The sequence below is a fragment of the Neomonachus schauinslandi genome, chromosome 9, assembly GCF_002201575.2.
Source record: "Neomonachus schauinslandi chromosome 9, ASM220157v2, whole genome shotgun sequence".
NCBI classification, from domain to species: Eukaryota; Metazoa; Chordata; class Mammalia; order Carnivora; family Phocidae; genus Neomonachus; species Neomonachus schauinslandi.
Window position 1 is genome coordinate 137,822,726 of NC_058411.1, and position 15,059 is coordinate 137,837,784.

The 15,059-nt window shown below is 42.6% G+C and overlaps 1 protein-coding gene across 2 annotated transcripts in view; it reads left to right on the forward strand.

Annotated features, from left to right (window-relative positions):
• The first annotated feature begins 363 nt into the window (after positions 1–363).
• WDR93 (WD repeat domain 93) overlaps positions 364–15,059 on the forward strand; it is a 41,067-nt gene continuing 26,371 nt past the window's right edge. For both annotated transcript variants that reach the window (XM_021680540.1, XM_021680541.1), the window contains exons 1-6: positions 364–663; positions 1,285–1,477; positions 3,006–3,070; positions 8,974–9,052; positions 11,019–11,134; positions 12,743–12,781. In XM_021680540.1, the coding sequence (XP_021536215.1) occupies positions 364–663; positions 1,285–1,477; positions 3,006–3,070; positions 8,974–9,052; positions 11,019–11,134; positions 12,743–12,781 (792 nt within the window). The remainder of the gene's footprint in view (positions 664–1,284; positions 1,478–3,005; positions 3,071–8,973; positions 9,053–11,018; positions 11,135–12,742; positions 12,782–15,059) is intronic.

Here is a 15,059-nt window from a genome sequence, read left to right on the forward strand (position 1 = left end):
AGTTGGAACCCAGACAGACACTCTCTGAGTAGGAGCTGGAGAAAGGCAACAAGGATGCCACATTTCCTCTCCCTGTGCTATAGCACCCATCATCTTGAGCTGGCCTGGATGATGTGACTCGTTAATACCCGTTTCTGCTGATATCCTTATAATATGAAGATCATTCTTTAGTGATGTGGTAACAATCCTGTGATAAATAAGGAAAGTGCCAGTCTCTAGAATAAATAGTCCCCATGGGTTTTTGGGCTTGAGAAGATGATGTGCTGTCTTCTGGTAACTTCCCTTTTTTCTCAAAGTACCTTTGCTTGCTTCCTTTATCAGCTTTTCAGAGTTTCCTAGACGTTCCCGGTGCCAGCTTCTGTGATGTCAATCCCCAGAGGAAGTCAAGTCCAGAAGAGGTTCTCCAGTTTTATGAGAAAGGGGCTGCTGGAGGTGCCGTCCCCAACAGAGAAGGACTGGCCTAAGGATGATGAAAATGATTATGTCTTCGTAGACTTGGGTCAGGAGGTGGATTCCCTGCCACAGCCTTATCGCATGATCAACAAGATGGTGAACCTTCTGTTTGACAAATGTTGGGAAGTTATCCAGGAGAGGGATGCACTGAGGGATGTTGAGTTCAGCCGGACCCAGCCCACCACCTACCCTCCACTTGTAGAAAACAAGGTATGGAGCAGCTGACCAGGAGTTCCTGTTTCCCAGTTGAGGGTTAAGAAATGAAAATACCTGATCCAGGGAAGGAACTCCTACAGGGAACCTACTCATTAAGATAGGTGCATTTTTGAAAGATTACTAGGCATGCTGATGTTGATTAAAGTGGATCTAGTAATTACCTGGGAGGAATGGGTGTTCTGATTAGTTGAAGATTATACAGAAAGTCTTTTATATTCTGTTGTTATTTAAAAATATTTCTGAATATATTAATCACTCTCTTGCTTGATGGTTGAGAATCTGCCAGTGTCTCAGCTATAGCTCTTTCCACAGCATTCTAGATGAAAAAAGTACAGGGAATGGGGCCATTATCCACTCATCACAGGGCTTGTGGTTGTGGTTAGTGTTGTAAATGTTTACTGATTCCCAACTTATTTGTTTGCTCTGGCTCCTTTCTCCTAAAAGTAGAATGCTATGACTTTCTTGATATTTGGGCAAGATATTTAGATGGGTACTGTTTGGGGGTGATATTATATCTAGGAAGGGCCCACATGCCTCTTTGAAAAGTTAGCTCATATTCTTGCAGCTGGTGGCAGCTGAAAATCATTCCTTTTCTCTTTGTTTTTGTTTTCCCAGCTCAACAAAATGCCAAATTGTATGGCGATTTCCCAAGACTATGTCTTTATTGGAGGAGCCAAAGGATTCTCCATCTATAACCTGTACAATGCTAAACAAATATATATTTGGGAGAAACTTAAGGTTGATATCACTTCCATCTGGGCCACAGATTTGGGGAATGAAATACTTATTGCTCCTGTGGATGAAATGGGTACATGTTCTTCCTCTTTTTTTTTAGCCGAATTTATAGTTATCTGTAGACTGTTCAATTTAATCTCCTTTCCAGGTATGGGTGGGTCCAGACCTGGAGAGTTCTCCTTGGTCATGTAGTATTAACTAACATCCACAGGACAGGATGGTGTGCCAAGCACTAGTCTAACATTGCGCATAGGTTAGCCCATTTAACCTTCACAATAGCCCTAGGAGGTAAGCACAATTTCTTATCCCTGTTTTTCAGAAGAAGCAACCAAGGCATTGAGGTTAAATAACTTACTTGAGGTAATGTGGAAGGTGAGTGGCACAGGCAGAATGCCAACCAGCCAGTGTGGACCCAGAGTTCACACCCTTTGGGCACTCAGAAATCCTACTGCTCATAAAAACCAGGGATTGTTTCTTCCCCTCAGCGTGAGGATGAACCAGGGCTTCACGGGGATGATAGTACACAGAACCATAGACAGTGTCGTGGAGGACAGTGTTTCTGCAGGAGAGTGACCTGACCAGATTGGCATTTTAGGAAGGACACTATGGTAGGAGCAAGTCAAAATGAGAGGCAGAGATATGGTTGTTTAGTAGTTTACTTGTCCAGGGATGCAATTCTGTACTATCCCCAAATAAACTTATTTTCTGTTAGAAAGAGAGGAAGAAAGAAAGAGAGAAAGAGAGAGAGAGAGAGAGAGAAAGAAAGAAAGGAAGAAGGAAAGAAAGAAAGAAAGGGAGAGAGAGAGAAAGAAAGAAAGAAAGGGAGAGAGAGAGAAAGAAAGAAAGAAAGAGAGAAAGGAAGGAAGAAGGCAGGAAAGAAGGAGGGAGGGAGACCAAGAAGAACTCTTGCTTTCATCAAGGAGAAAAATTATGAAAGTCTGAACCAAGGCACAGGCTGTTAAAATGAAAGGAAAAATCATACTATGGTTATGTAAGATGCTATCACTGGGGAAGTGAGGTGAGGGATATACGGAACTCTTGGTACTATTGTTGAAACTTTTATGTAAGTTTGAGCATGCACAGCCTTGAGGCAGCTAGAGGGGGAAAGTTGATACTCAAGAGGAGTTTGGTCTAAAGATAGGAGTGTATTTTATCACTGCATTACATCTGCTTGGTTTCACGTCTGTGTGATCCTCAGTGTAATGCATGTGAAGGCAGAGACTGCCTTGGTTGTCCCTGGCATATTTGTGGTCATGGAGCAGCTATGCCTTGGATGTTTATTGTGTTGAGTTAGACCTTCACCCACAGTGGGCCCTTTGCCTTTCTGGATTACGGGTATTGGGACAAGTTAGGAGTGTCTTACAGAGGCTTCTAGGACAAGAGGATGGGTCACGGTAGGCAGAGAGGACCCAGGAGGGAGAACAGCCTGAACATGTCAAGTCAGGGGTGGAGGAAGCCAGGGAGACTGAGTCAGCAGGGGCCATGGAGAGGCCAGGAGGAGGCTTAAGAAGCCATAAGCACAAGATGATAATTCAGAAAGTCAAATATAAAATTCCAGTTCTTCTTTGATTCATTTGTCTGTCTTACATTCTCTGTTTCAGGTATTGCTAGACTGTTTTATTTTAATAAGGATGGTCTTTTCCTAATCAAAGCCATCAATGAAGTGGTAAGTTCCTGTTCTTTCACCTAGAGCTGGGCCAAAGGCTGTAGCAAATGAAGTTTACTTTTACTATGGAGGTGACGACAGTTGTCCTAGAGTAGAAAGATAGAGACCCTCTGGACGGAGAGCCTCCTCTAAAATAGCCAATTTAAAGATCCCCCACCAGCGCAGGGTACATGCTGAATGCTTTGGATTTATTTACCCTGTTGTCGGGAGAAGAAAGTTACTAAGGAACTCCAGTCCAGATTGAGCACCAGACCAATATATTCAGCAACTATTTACAAGTCCCTAAATTTTCCAGGCTGCTTCACATCCTGTTCCCTTGCCTGTGCTGTTCCCTCTGCTCAGAGTGCTCCCCTTGCCTCCCTACCTACTATGTGTGCCTCTTAAATTTCCCTCATTCCCTTACATTTCCTTTAAGACCAGCTCAGATATTTCCTTCTCTGAGATACTGTCCCTGAGATGCCCAAAAGGACCCGTTGTCTCCCTCCTCCGTCTACCCCCATACAGAACAGAATCTCTATCACAGTGTTTTCTCCACCCTGCATACTTAGTTGTTTGTATGACTACTTCTTCTCTTGAACATAACCGTCCTGAGAGCAGGGGACATGTCGTATTCACCCACGTATCCCTTGTTCCTAGCACACTGCCTGTATACTGTGGGGTCTCGGAAAGTGTTTTGTGAATTGATGAGTCCAGAAAAAAAAAGAGAGAGAGAGAGAGAGAGAGATTGCTCAGAGTAGATTTTTAATTGCAGTTTAACTTGTAAAAAATACCATTGATGGGTATACAAGCAAGTCAGTGTGGAAAAGAAAGTATTTTCAACAAATGATGCTGGAATGCTAGATTAACAAGTAAGGGGGAGATGAACCTCCACCCTACTTTGCACCATATATGAGAAATTATTTGAGATGGATTATAGGTCTAAATGTAAAGGCTAAAAACATTATCCTTTTTGAAGAAAACACAGGAAAATATTTTAGCTACCTTGGGGAAGGCAAAGATTTCTTAGGACATGGAAAGCACTAAATATAAAAGAAAAAATTGATATTGGACTTCATCAAAGTTAAAAACTTCTTATTCTCATACCATACACAAAAATTACCTTGAAATGGGTCACATGTCTATCTGTAAAATCTAAAATCATAAAACCTCTAGAAGAAAACATGGAAGTCTTGTGACCTTGGGATTGGCAAAGAGTTTCTAGCTGCAACATCAAAAGCACAACCCATACGATAAAAAATTGATAAGTTGGATTTCATCAAAATTAAAAACTTCTGTAGATGACACTGGTAAAAGAATAAAAAGACAAGGAGTGGCCTGGGAGAAAATATTTGTAAATCACCTATCTGATAAATGACTTGTATCCAGAACATGCGATGAACTCTCAAAACGCAAACTCAAAAATAAGGCACTAAACTACCCAGTTTTCAAAATGGGCAAGGGTTTGAAAAGAAAAGACAGTTCACCAAAGACGATACATGGAAAGTAAATAAGATGCTCAGCATCCTTAGTCATTAGGAAAACAAGTCAAAATCACAGTGAGCTACCACTACACATGCATTTAGAATGCCTCATGTTAAAGAGTGACCACACCCAGCGTTGGCAGAGATACAGAACAGCCAGAACTCATACACTGCTGGTGGTAAAGTAGAATGGTACAATCATTTTGGCAGGTTTTTTTTTTTAAGTTTTTTAATTTATTTAAGTAATGTTTACACCCAACGTGGGGCTCAAACTCACAACCCTGAGATCAAGAGTCGCACGCTCATCCAACTGAGCCAGCCAGGCACCCCTTTGGCAGTTTTTTAAAAGTGTTAAACATACACCTACCATACGCTCCAGGCGTTCCACTCCTTGATATTTACACAGAACTGAGAGCATATCTCCATACCAACACGTGTACGTGAATGTTTATAAGCAGCTGCATGTGTCATAGATAAAAACTGGAAGCCACCCAAATGTCCATCAGCAGGTGAGTGGATAAGCAAATTGTGGTATACCCACACAATGGAATGAACTATTAATGCACGTAACAATGGATGCATCTTAAAATAATTTTGCTGAGTGAAAGAAGTCAGACACAAAAAGAGTACACTCCGTATGACTCCATTTATAAAAAATTCTGGAAAATACAGACTAATGTAGTCACGGAGAACATCAGTTTTTGCCTGGGGTGGCGTGGGAGGAAGGTGAAGGGGATGATTACCAAGGGCAGGAGGAAACTTTTCGGGTGATGGATATGTTCACGGTCCTGTGGGGATGGTTTCAAGGGGTATACGTATGTCAAAACATCAAATTGTACACTTTAAGCATGTGTAGTTGGTATATGTTATTATATCCCTATATCCTATAACATATACCTGTTTAAAAAAATTAAAACTTCTCATCAAAAGATGTTAGTAGAGTTCACTCTGTAGCAGGAGCTGACTGGAGCCTGAGGGCCTTGAGTGGCCCCACTGGTGCTGGCCAGTGACCCTCACACCCCAGGAGGAGCCTCACACCCCAGGAGGAGCCGCAGCCGGCCCCAGTCACAGTGACCACAGTCCTGAGCAGTGGGGCAGAGACCCAGCAGTGGCCTCCACAATGGCCCCACTCACACTGCAATGCCCCCACCCACGCCACCTGCCACCGTGCAGGGAGCTGTGGCATCTGCTGGTGGGGACAAGGAGGTCACAGCAACAGAGGTTTAGGGACCAGTCAGATGATTCCATGTGCAGAACAGACATGGTTTCATTAGCAGCAAGGACACCAAGGAAGATGTATTTGCATAGCAGACTGCCATAAAGGGTAACCCCAAGAAGGGACTTTTCGGTATAGGAGCTGGAGAAATGGAAGAGTTTGATGTTGTTGGAGGAGAAAGTGTGCAGAGGCAGTAGGCCTTACATGCCCTGGTGGAGTTCAGTGCAAGGCAGTAAATCCGCAGCAGAAGACAAGCACTGTGAACACCGTCCACGTCTAGGGCCATGCAATTACCAGTAGAATTCCAGACTCGTGAGAGTGAGGAAAGGAGTGAGGGGTCAGAGAATGCCCCTGAATGTCAGGCCCCACAGCACTGGGCCCAGCGCAGGCGACAGTCCCCACCTGCATGTGGGCAGAGACCCTTAGGGAGCCCATCACACCACACCAATCCTCCTGTGCAGAAGGGATGGAGGGGGTTGACAAGCAGGGTGCAGAAGCAGGTAGATGGTGAGAGAATAAGGTAAGAAAAGCAGTGAGAGAATCTGTATCAGGGGATGGGCCCTTCTCACTGAAGACAGCCGAGAGAGGACAGCAATGAAGAGGAGAAGGAAAATCAAGGAGATGAGACCCAAGATCAGCAGCCACCTCAACCCCGCAACTTCTACTACTGATGTAAATGCCCGGAAAACCTAGGCCATAAGATGTCAAAGGGACAAAAGCAGCTGAGAATTCAGGTGAGACTTCACGGCTCCTGAGGCTGAGCAGGGCGGGGCTGAGCAACTGCAGGCTTACCACCTGTACCGTCATGCACTTCAGTCAGCCAACAAGGAGTGATCTCGAAAAATAAACTATCTGGACTACACCAAAATAAAAGGATTTTGCACAGCAAAGGAAACCATCAACAAAATGACAAGGCAAACTACAGAATGGGAGAAGATGTTTGCAAATGACCTATCTGATAAAGAGTTAGTATCTAAAATATATAAAGAACTTTTACAACTCAACACCCAAAAAATAAATAATCCAATTAAAAAATGGACAGAAGATATGAACAGACATTTCTTCGAAGAAGACATGCAGATGGCCAACAGACACATGAAGATGCTCAACATCACTCATCATCAAGGAAATACAAATCAAAAAACCACAATGAGATATTACCTTGCACCTGTCAGAATGCCTAGAATCAAAGACAAGAAATAACAAGAATTGGCAAGGATGTGGAGAAAAGGAACCCTTGTGCACTGTTGGTGGGAATGTAAATCAGTGCAGTCACTGTGGAAAACAGTATGGAAATTCCTCAAAAAATTAAAAATAGAAATCCCACATGATCCAGTAATTGCACTACTGGGAATTTACCCAAAGAAAACGAAACACTAATTTGAAAAGATATATGCACCTCGGTGTTTACTGCAGCATTACTTAAAAATAGCCGAATTATGGAAGGACCCAAGTGTCCACTGATAGATGAATGGATACAGAAGATGTGGTATATGCAGACACAATAGAATATAACTCAGCCATAAGAAAAAATGAGATCTTGCCATTTGCAACATGGATGGACCTAGAGGGTATAATTCTAAGTGAAGTCAGACAGAGAAAGACAAATACCATGTGATTTCACTCTTATATGGAATCTAAGAAACAAAACAAACGAACAGAGAAAAAAAGAAACTCTTAAATACAGAGAACAAATTGGTGGTTGCCAGAGGGGCAGGGTGGGGGGGTGGAGGTGGGAGGATGGGTGAAATTATGACACTCTGGCAGTTAGAAGTGAAAAAAAGATTGGAGCTGAAGACCTTAAGTGCTTGTTTTTCTACCATTGACCAGACAGCTAAAACTAGTGGCATTATCTGCAGCATCTGGTTTTTACTTTTACTTAAAGATACCTCTTTTTGGTAATACCAAGTGGGTTTTTCAAAAAGTCTGGTTTTTCTTGATACACCCTTAAAGGTTTTTAGATTGTTTCATATCTAGCCAAGTTGAGATTTTTATTTTTATTTATTTATTTATTTTTTGGAGAGAGAGAGAGAAAGAGCAAGCCTGGGGTGGTGGGGGAGAGGCACCCTCCCTTTTAGAGAGGGAGAGAGAATCCCATGCAGGCTCCATGCCCAGTGTGGAGCCAGATTCGAGGCTTGATCTCACCACCTGAGCCAAAATCAAGAGTTGGACTCTCGAGCAACTGAGCCACCCAGGTGCCCCTAGCCAAGTTGAGATTTTAAGCACCTCATTTTTAATTTGTAATAAAACATTACAACTTGATTTTTTTTCAAAAAAAGTCAACAAAATGCAAACACCTATTAATAAAGGTCTTAATAACAATTATCTTCGTTATTATAAAGATACAATTAAGAAAATGAAAAAGCAAGCCACGGACAACCATAAACATTGAGTCTCTCATCTGGCCTGAAATTTGAGCAGATTTCATACTAGGGTTACAGTCAGTCTCTTCTTGCTGTGGACTGAATGTTTGCATCCCCACAGAATTCAGGTTGAAAATCCTAATCCCCAGTGGGATGGTATTAGGAGGTGGGGCCTTTGGGAAGTGTTTAGGTCATGAAGACAGAGCCTTCATAAATGGGATTAGTGCCCTCAGATGAGGCCCAAGAGAGCTCCTTCAACCCTTCCACCATGAGAGGGCACCCTGAGAAGGTGGCAGGCAGGAAGTCTACAAACCAGCAAACGGGCTCTCCCCAGGCACTGAATCTGCCAGATTCTTGAAATCTGGAAATCTTGGCTTTTCAGCCTCCAGGACTGTGAGAGATAAAGGTTTATTGTTTATGAGCCATTTATAGCAGCCTGAACAGACGAAGACACTGTTGTAGTCCACATAGAGCCTTCCTTCAACACCTGACCAGTTTTCAGTGTCATACAGAACTTAGTTCGACTCATTTTGAATAACTGAGTGCTGGCATAGTTCTTTAGAGTTTGCAGAGATGACCAGGAGAACAGATAGTATGTAATCACCACAGTTATCAGGAGTATTTAAGAAACCAGGAAATATGTCCAAAAGCTTTAGGCAGGAAATTGAAATTCCACTTCTTTATATACGATCTTGTCCAACTGCTGTACAAAAATGGGAAGTATGAAGCAGTTTGAGGCATCTTTTCATGTCTCAAACTCTACGAGGATTTATGTTCCCTGGTGTGACCCACAGAAGACCCCGAAACACATTCCTGTCCGTCATCAGGCTGAGCTTACTCCATCAGCCCTTCTCTTCTTTTCAGGATGATGCCAGCAAGCAAACCACCTGTATAAAGATGGAGATCTCTCAAGGAGGGGACTTCGCAGCCTTCCTCCTACAAGGCAAGATTAACCGAAGGCTGATAAGAAGGTTCAGATTTGTAGTCTCTTCCAGATAACCACCTTTTTTCAAACCTTCTATTTAGAAATAATTTACAGGAGAGTTGTAAAGATCGGTACAGGGTTCCCCCGGACCCTTCACCCAGCTTTTCCAATACCAATATTTAACATGACCAGATGTTTCCATTTGTCAAAATCAAGCAATGACATTGGTATAATACTATTCACTAAAGGTGGTAGGATTTTTTTTTCAGATTTTGCCCATTTTCCACTAATATTTTTGTTCCAAGGCTCAATCCAGGGTATCATATTCTATTTAGGCATCGGGTCTTCTTAGTCTGCTCCGATCTGTGACAATTTCTCGGTCTTTCTTTTGTTTTCACGACCCTGACACCTTTGAAGAATACCAGTCAGATATTTTGTACAATGTCCCCCAATTTCAGTTTGCCTGCTGTATTTCTCATGATTCAACCAGGGTTACGGATTTGGGGGAGATGCCACAGAGGTGTCATTGTATATCGGGGGTATGTGCTAGCAACATCATCTAGTTAATTGGTGTCTGCCAGGTTCCTCTAGTGTTAAGATAACTGCTTTTCCCTTCCCATACTGTGTTAGAAGCAAGTCACTACGTCCAGGTCACACTCAAGGGCAGAGGATTTAAGCATCCCTTCCTGGAGGCAGGAGAATCAAAGAATTTGGGGGCATTTGTTGAAAGCACCACGGTAATTGATAAACATTTGGGGGGGAGATACTTTGAGACTATGCATATATCCCATTTCCCCTTAAAGTATAACCCCCCAATTCTATCATTCATTCTTGGATCTTACCTGCTGTCATTATTACTGTGGTGATAGAACATCTTTTATTCTTTTATTCAAGTGACTGTTAGCTTGATTTTTAACTTTTAAATATTTAGACACACAGTATATGGACCTCTATATTCTTGCCACAGGCCCCTCAAATGTTAAGTGCTTATATACTTTATAATGCTTTATGCATCAAAGGAAGCTTTTATACTTCGTCATATTTCCTAGGCCCCAACAAAGTACCACAAACCAGGTGGCTTAAAACAAAAGATATTTATTCTCTCTCAGGACTGGAGGCCGGAAGCCTGAAGTCCAGATGTCCAGATGATTACGTGTTAAAGGAAACACACTTAGCCAGAGTCCCAGACCAAGGGGAAGTAACCCTTCCCAGGTTGACAGGTATTGGGTATAGAAGCTGAGCGTGTTTCTGTGACAAGTTAAAGCCCCACAACCACTTCCATGGGTGGTCATTTCCTCAAATATCAGAAGAATGCTCTGGAGGGATCTCTCCCAATTCTAGCCCTCAGCCATACCCATTATAGAGTTATGGACTCTATAATACCGCCTTCCTCCCCTGACGGGAAAAGCTGTATGACAAAATGTCGGTGTAATTTACCACTTGGAACCTAGAAAACATGGGGACCGGGCAGAGCAGACAGCTTGGTTAAAAACTGTAATATCAGTGCTGTGAGTGTGAGGAGCCTGGTTTCCTTCAGAGGGCGGAGGCCTGAGGGGAGGCGCCCTACCGCTCTGGGGGAGTGAGGACTGGCAATGACCCACTGCAGGACCACGTCTCCTTCCGTTTGCCCAAGCGGCTGTTACAAGGGTGCCTGCTGGGGACACCTGGGTGGCTCAGTTGTTAAGCGTCTGCCTTCGGCTTGGGTCATGATCCCAGCGTCCTGGGATCCAGCCCTGCATTGGGCTCTCTGCTCCGCGGGAAGCCTGCTTCTTCCTCTCCCGTTCCCCCTGCTTGTGTTCCCTCTCTGGCCCGTCTCTCTCTCTCTGTCAAATAAATAAATAAAATCTTTAAAAAAAACAAAAACAAAAAACCAAGGGTGCCTGCTGGTCCCTGTGCTGGGGGTTCTGAGAAGACAGGCTGTTCCTCACAGGAAACTTGTGGCCTGCTCACAGTTGCTCAATGGCTCCTTGGTTTCCCAATGCAGGAGCTGGAGATATTTGGCTGGATGTGTATAAATTGCCCAAGGAGTCTTGGCTCAAGGAAGTGGAGCACCCCCAACCTGCTATAAATCCAAAGAAAAAAGTCAGACAGCCTCAACCGGTAGGAAATGTCCCTGTTTTCCACTGATATGTTTCTCCCTCCCCTTGACCCACATCTAGCCTAAGTCCTCCTTGGGATTTCAGGACGAATGGGGCCTTATGGAGGCTGTAAGAGAGGACTGCAGGCACACTGGCCCATGACTCCAAAATCGATTTGCTTTGGTTAAAATAAGATATTGAAGAGTAGAGGTGTCCTCAGTAGGGGGAGCCTCACTCTCTCTTGTCTGAGAGTTGCCTCTCCACCAAGACCACTCCCAGGCATTTCTCTGGGAGAACGGTCTTTTGTCCTGATTCCTGCCTCATTGGTAATGTTTTCCCCCATCTGGACTGAAATAATCCTTTCATGCCTCACTGAATTTCCCAGATTATGGTATAAACTGGTTGTTCTCAATATATAGGAATACATTTATTCTCCATATTATTCTTAGAAAGTAGGTGCTCTACCATTTCAGTTTATTTTTTTATTTTTAAATTTTTTTAAAAGTCATCTCTGTGCCCAACATAGGGCTCGAACTCACGACCCCGAGATCAAGAGTTGCACACTCCACCGACGACTGAGCCTGCCAGGCACCCCCATTTCAGTTTAGTTACATGTGATCCCTGGGCCTTGTGCTCTGTCTTTAAAATATAGTTCCTCAGTAAATACTATTTTGAAACTTAATTTGCTTATCTATCCAATGTGCACTTGTTATTTTTTAGCCAACAACAATTATTAATTGGGTGTGCCTTTAAAATGGACTATGTCAGGTGCTAAAGAATTGTGAAATTATTAATACAGGAGAGCGAGACAGACTCACCTTCACTGCTGAGCTCACTGAGTGGCTTCAAACAAGGGCCTTTTCTCCCCAGTGAATGTCTTCAAAGTGGGGTGTAATGCTGATCCCTGAAGAGTCACCAGCCCAGAGATCTTCCTCCTCTAAACTCTTACAGAATTATTTCTTGTACCCCTTTTTTGGCATTTCCCATATACTACCTTGATTTTTAGTTATCCTTTTGTGCATGGAAGTTTTTTTTTTTTAGTTAACTAGATGATAAATTTCTGGATTGTTAAAAACATACCTCCTGCTTCTTATGAACCAACACCACAGCATCATACTCAATGCCCCACAGATAGATTTCTTGAGGGCTTGATTTATTATCCAGTTGGGAAAACCACCTTGGAATGGGGATGTTTCTCACCATAATTCACTCGGTTTCCATACACTGAGAAGCCACCAACTAACACCAGTTGCAGGGGTAGTCCTGGTAACTATGAGTTACATTTAGAGTTGGTTAAATAAAATTGTCAACATGGCCGATATATTTTGCCAATCAGAAATATTTGCTTCAACTTAGATTTTTGGAATGGGCTCCTAACTGATCTCCTTACCTCTGTTCATTCATATTTCTTCCTATCACTATTTCCAGTTTCCCCTCCTACATTCTAAGATCCTGGACAGTAGGGATCCTGTGTCAAAACCCTGCGGGCCTGGGGACCACGCAAATACCAGTCCTCTGGGTCTACAGGATGAGTTCGCTACTGACAACAGTGATGGGGAGAAAGAGATTAAAGGGGAGGGGGCACATACATCAAGCCTATTGTGAATTAATTTCTCACTTTTCTCCTCAGAATACTCTTGAACCTGTGACTTCAGAGAATTTAGAAATGGTAAGGAGCTTTAAAGAAAATCTCCAGGGAGATTTAGGTTGCATGCCACTGATTTTTATTTTGACTTGAAATGTACTTTAAATACCAAGTATACTAGGAAAATGTTCCCCCAGGGCACTGTTTTCAGACTCTCTGTGACTTAATCTTGTGCCTCATATCCACGGAAGAAGGCCCCCTGTCCCTGAGGATAATTGACCCAAGGCATTTGTCCAGAGATGGGTTTCCATGAAGATAAGGGAGGTGAAATTTCAGGGCCCCTCACTTGTATGGCTCCTTCCAAAGCCCTGCAAGGGACCCTAACAATGTGTTCACATGGTCATATAGTTTTGTAAAATTGGCAAAAGTAACATTTTAACCACAGTCACTTAAGACTACTCTCTCTTTTTACTCACACTTCCCCTGTCACCATTTACTCCATACTGGGTGGTATTAGAATAGCCATGGGCATTTTGTGCTCAAAATTTTGTGTTCTCTTTTTTCACAAAGGCCCCCAAATCATATATCCTCAGGCCCCATGAGACCCAATTTGCCCCTGCCAAAATCACAGCCCGGTCCCCCAAGCCAAGTTTCCTGAGGGGTTTCATCTTTGTATTGGGATACCTTAGGGAACTAGAAGCTTCCCTGGAGCTTCCCGGCTCTCCCTTTGAGGCCAAGAGCACACCATGCTTTCCAGAGGCTCCGCTCTCGGGAGGACTCAGGCTTGCCAGTAGAGTAGAGGTCACCTCCACGTGGAAGTCTCTCGAGAGCCCTCTGTTTTCCCTCTTTTTATTTATTTATGTATTATTATTATTTTTTATATATTTATTTATTTGACAGAGAGAGACACAGCGAGAGAGGGAACACAAGCAGGGGGGAGTGGGAGAGGGAGAAGCAGGCTTCCCGCGGAGCAGGGAGCCCGATGCGGGGCTCGATCCCAGGACCCTGGGATCATGACCTGAGCCAAAGGCAGACGCCCAACGACTGATGCGCCCCTGTTTTCCCTCTTTTTAAATTATGTTATGTTTCACATTATACAAACAATATGTGAACATATCATACCTGGGAAAAGCCAGGTAATTCAGAGAGAGCAGCTGTCTCCACAGGTCCTCACCATTATTAGCCTGATGGGTGTTTTCTCAATCTTCAGTGTGTATTTAGATTCTTACCTTCGTTTATCTTAAAAATATATATAGTTTTGTTTTATGGGAATGTCTTTTCTATGGGAAATTTTTTCTATTTTTTTGTTTTATGAGAATTTCCTATACTATTTCTATTTTCTTACAACCTTGCTTTTTTTTTTTTTTTTTACTCATCAACTTATTGTCAAAGTTTTTCAATGTCAAATAAACCTACCTTGTTCTTTTGACCTCTTGTATTCTGTTCCATATTATGGATATACCACAGTTTATTTGGGGTATGAGTCTATTGATGATACTGAGGATATTCCCAATTTATGGCTTTTACATAACACGGTGAAAATCTTTGTAAATTCTTTGTATACCAGGTGCTTCTGAGCATTCAGGTACGTGCATTTTTAGTGTTAATGTAGATACTGCTAAATTGCCCCCCCCAAAGTGGCATGACAGTTTACATTTAATCAATTTCTCCACAGCCTCTCTGACCTTGATATTATTATTATTATTATTATTATTTTTTTTTTGCAAACTGATGGAACAAAATGGCATCTCGTGTAATTTTCATTGATCTCTTTCATATTTTTTATTGGCCACTGAGGTTTTCTTTGAATTGCCTGCCTGTATCGTTGTCTTGTTATGTATTTGCTTCCAATTCGTTGTTTCCCTTTTTCCTTTGTTCATGTGCTTTTCTGTTGTAAAGAAGTTTTAGGTTTGGGATGCCTGGATAGCTCAGTCAGTTGGGTGTCCAACTCGATTTTGGCTCAGGTCACAATCTCAGGATTGTGAGATTGAGCCTCACTTGGGGCTCTCTCTCTCCCCCTCCTTCTGTTCCTTCCCGCTGCGTGTGCATGCACACACTCTCTCTCTCAAAAAAAAAAGGGGGGGGGGAGAAAAAAAGAAGTTTTCGGTTTGGATACAGTCAGAATTTTCTATCCTTTTTTTTTTTTTAAATACTTATTGCACTGAAGAAGGCTTTCCCACCTCAAGGTTATAAATAAGTTCTCCTGTGGTTTCTTCTAATAATTTCAGAGTTTTGTTTTTGATATTTCACTCTAATTCATAGGGGAGCATCTTTTGTGAATGGAGTGAGAAGGGGGTCAACTTTTATCTGTTTTTTTTCAAATAGCCAATCATCACACAATATCCTTGAGTAATTCATCTTT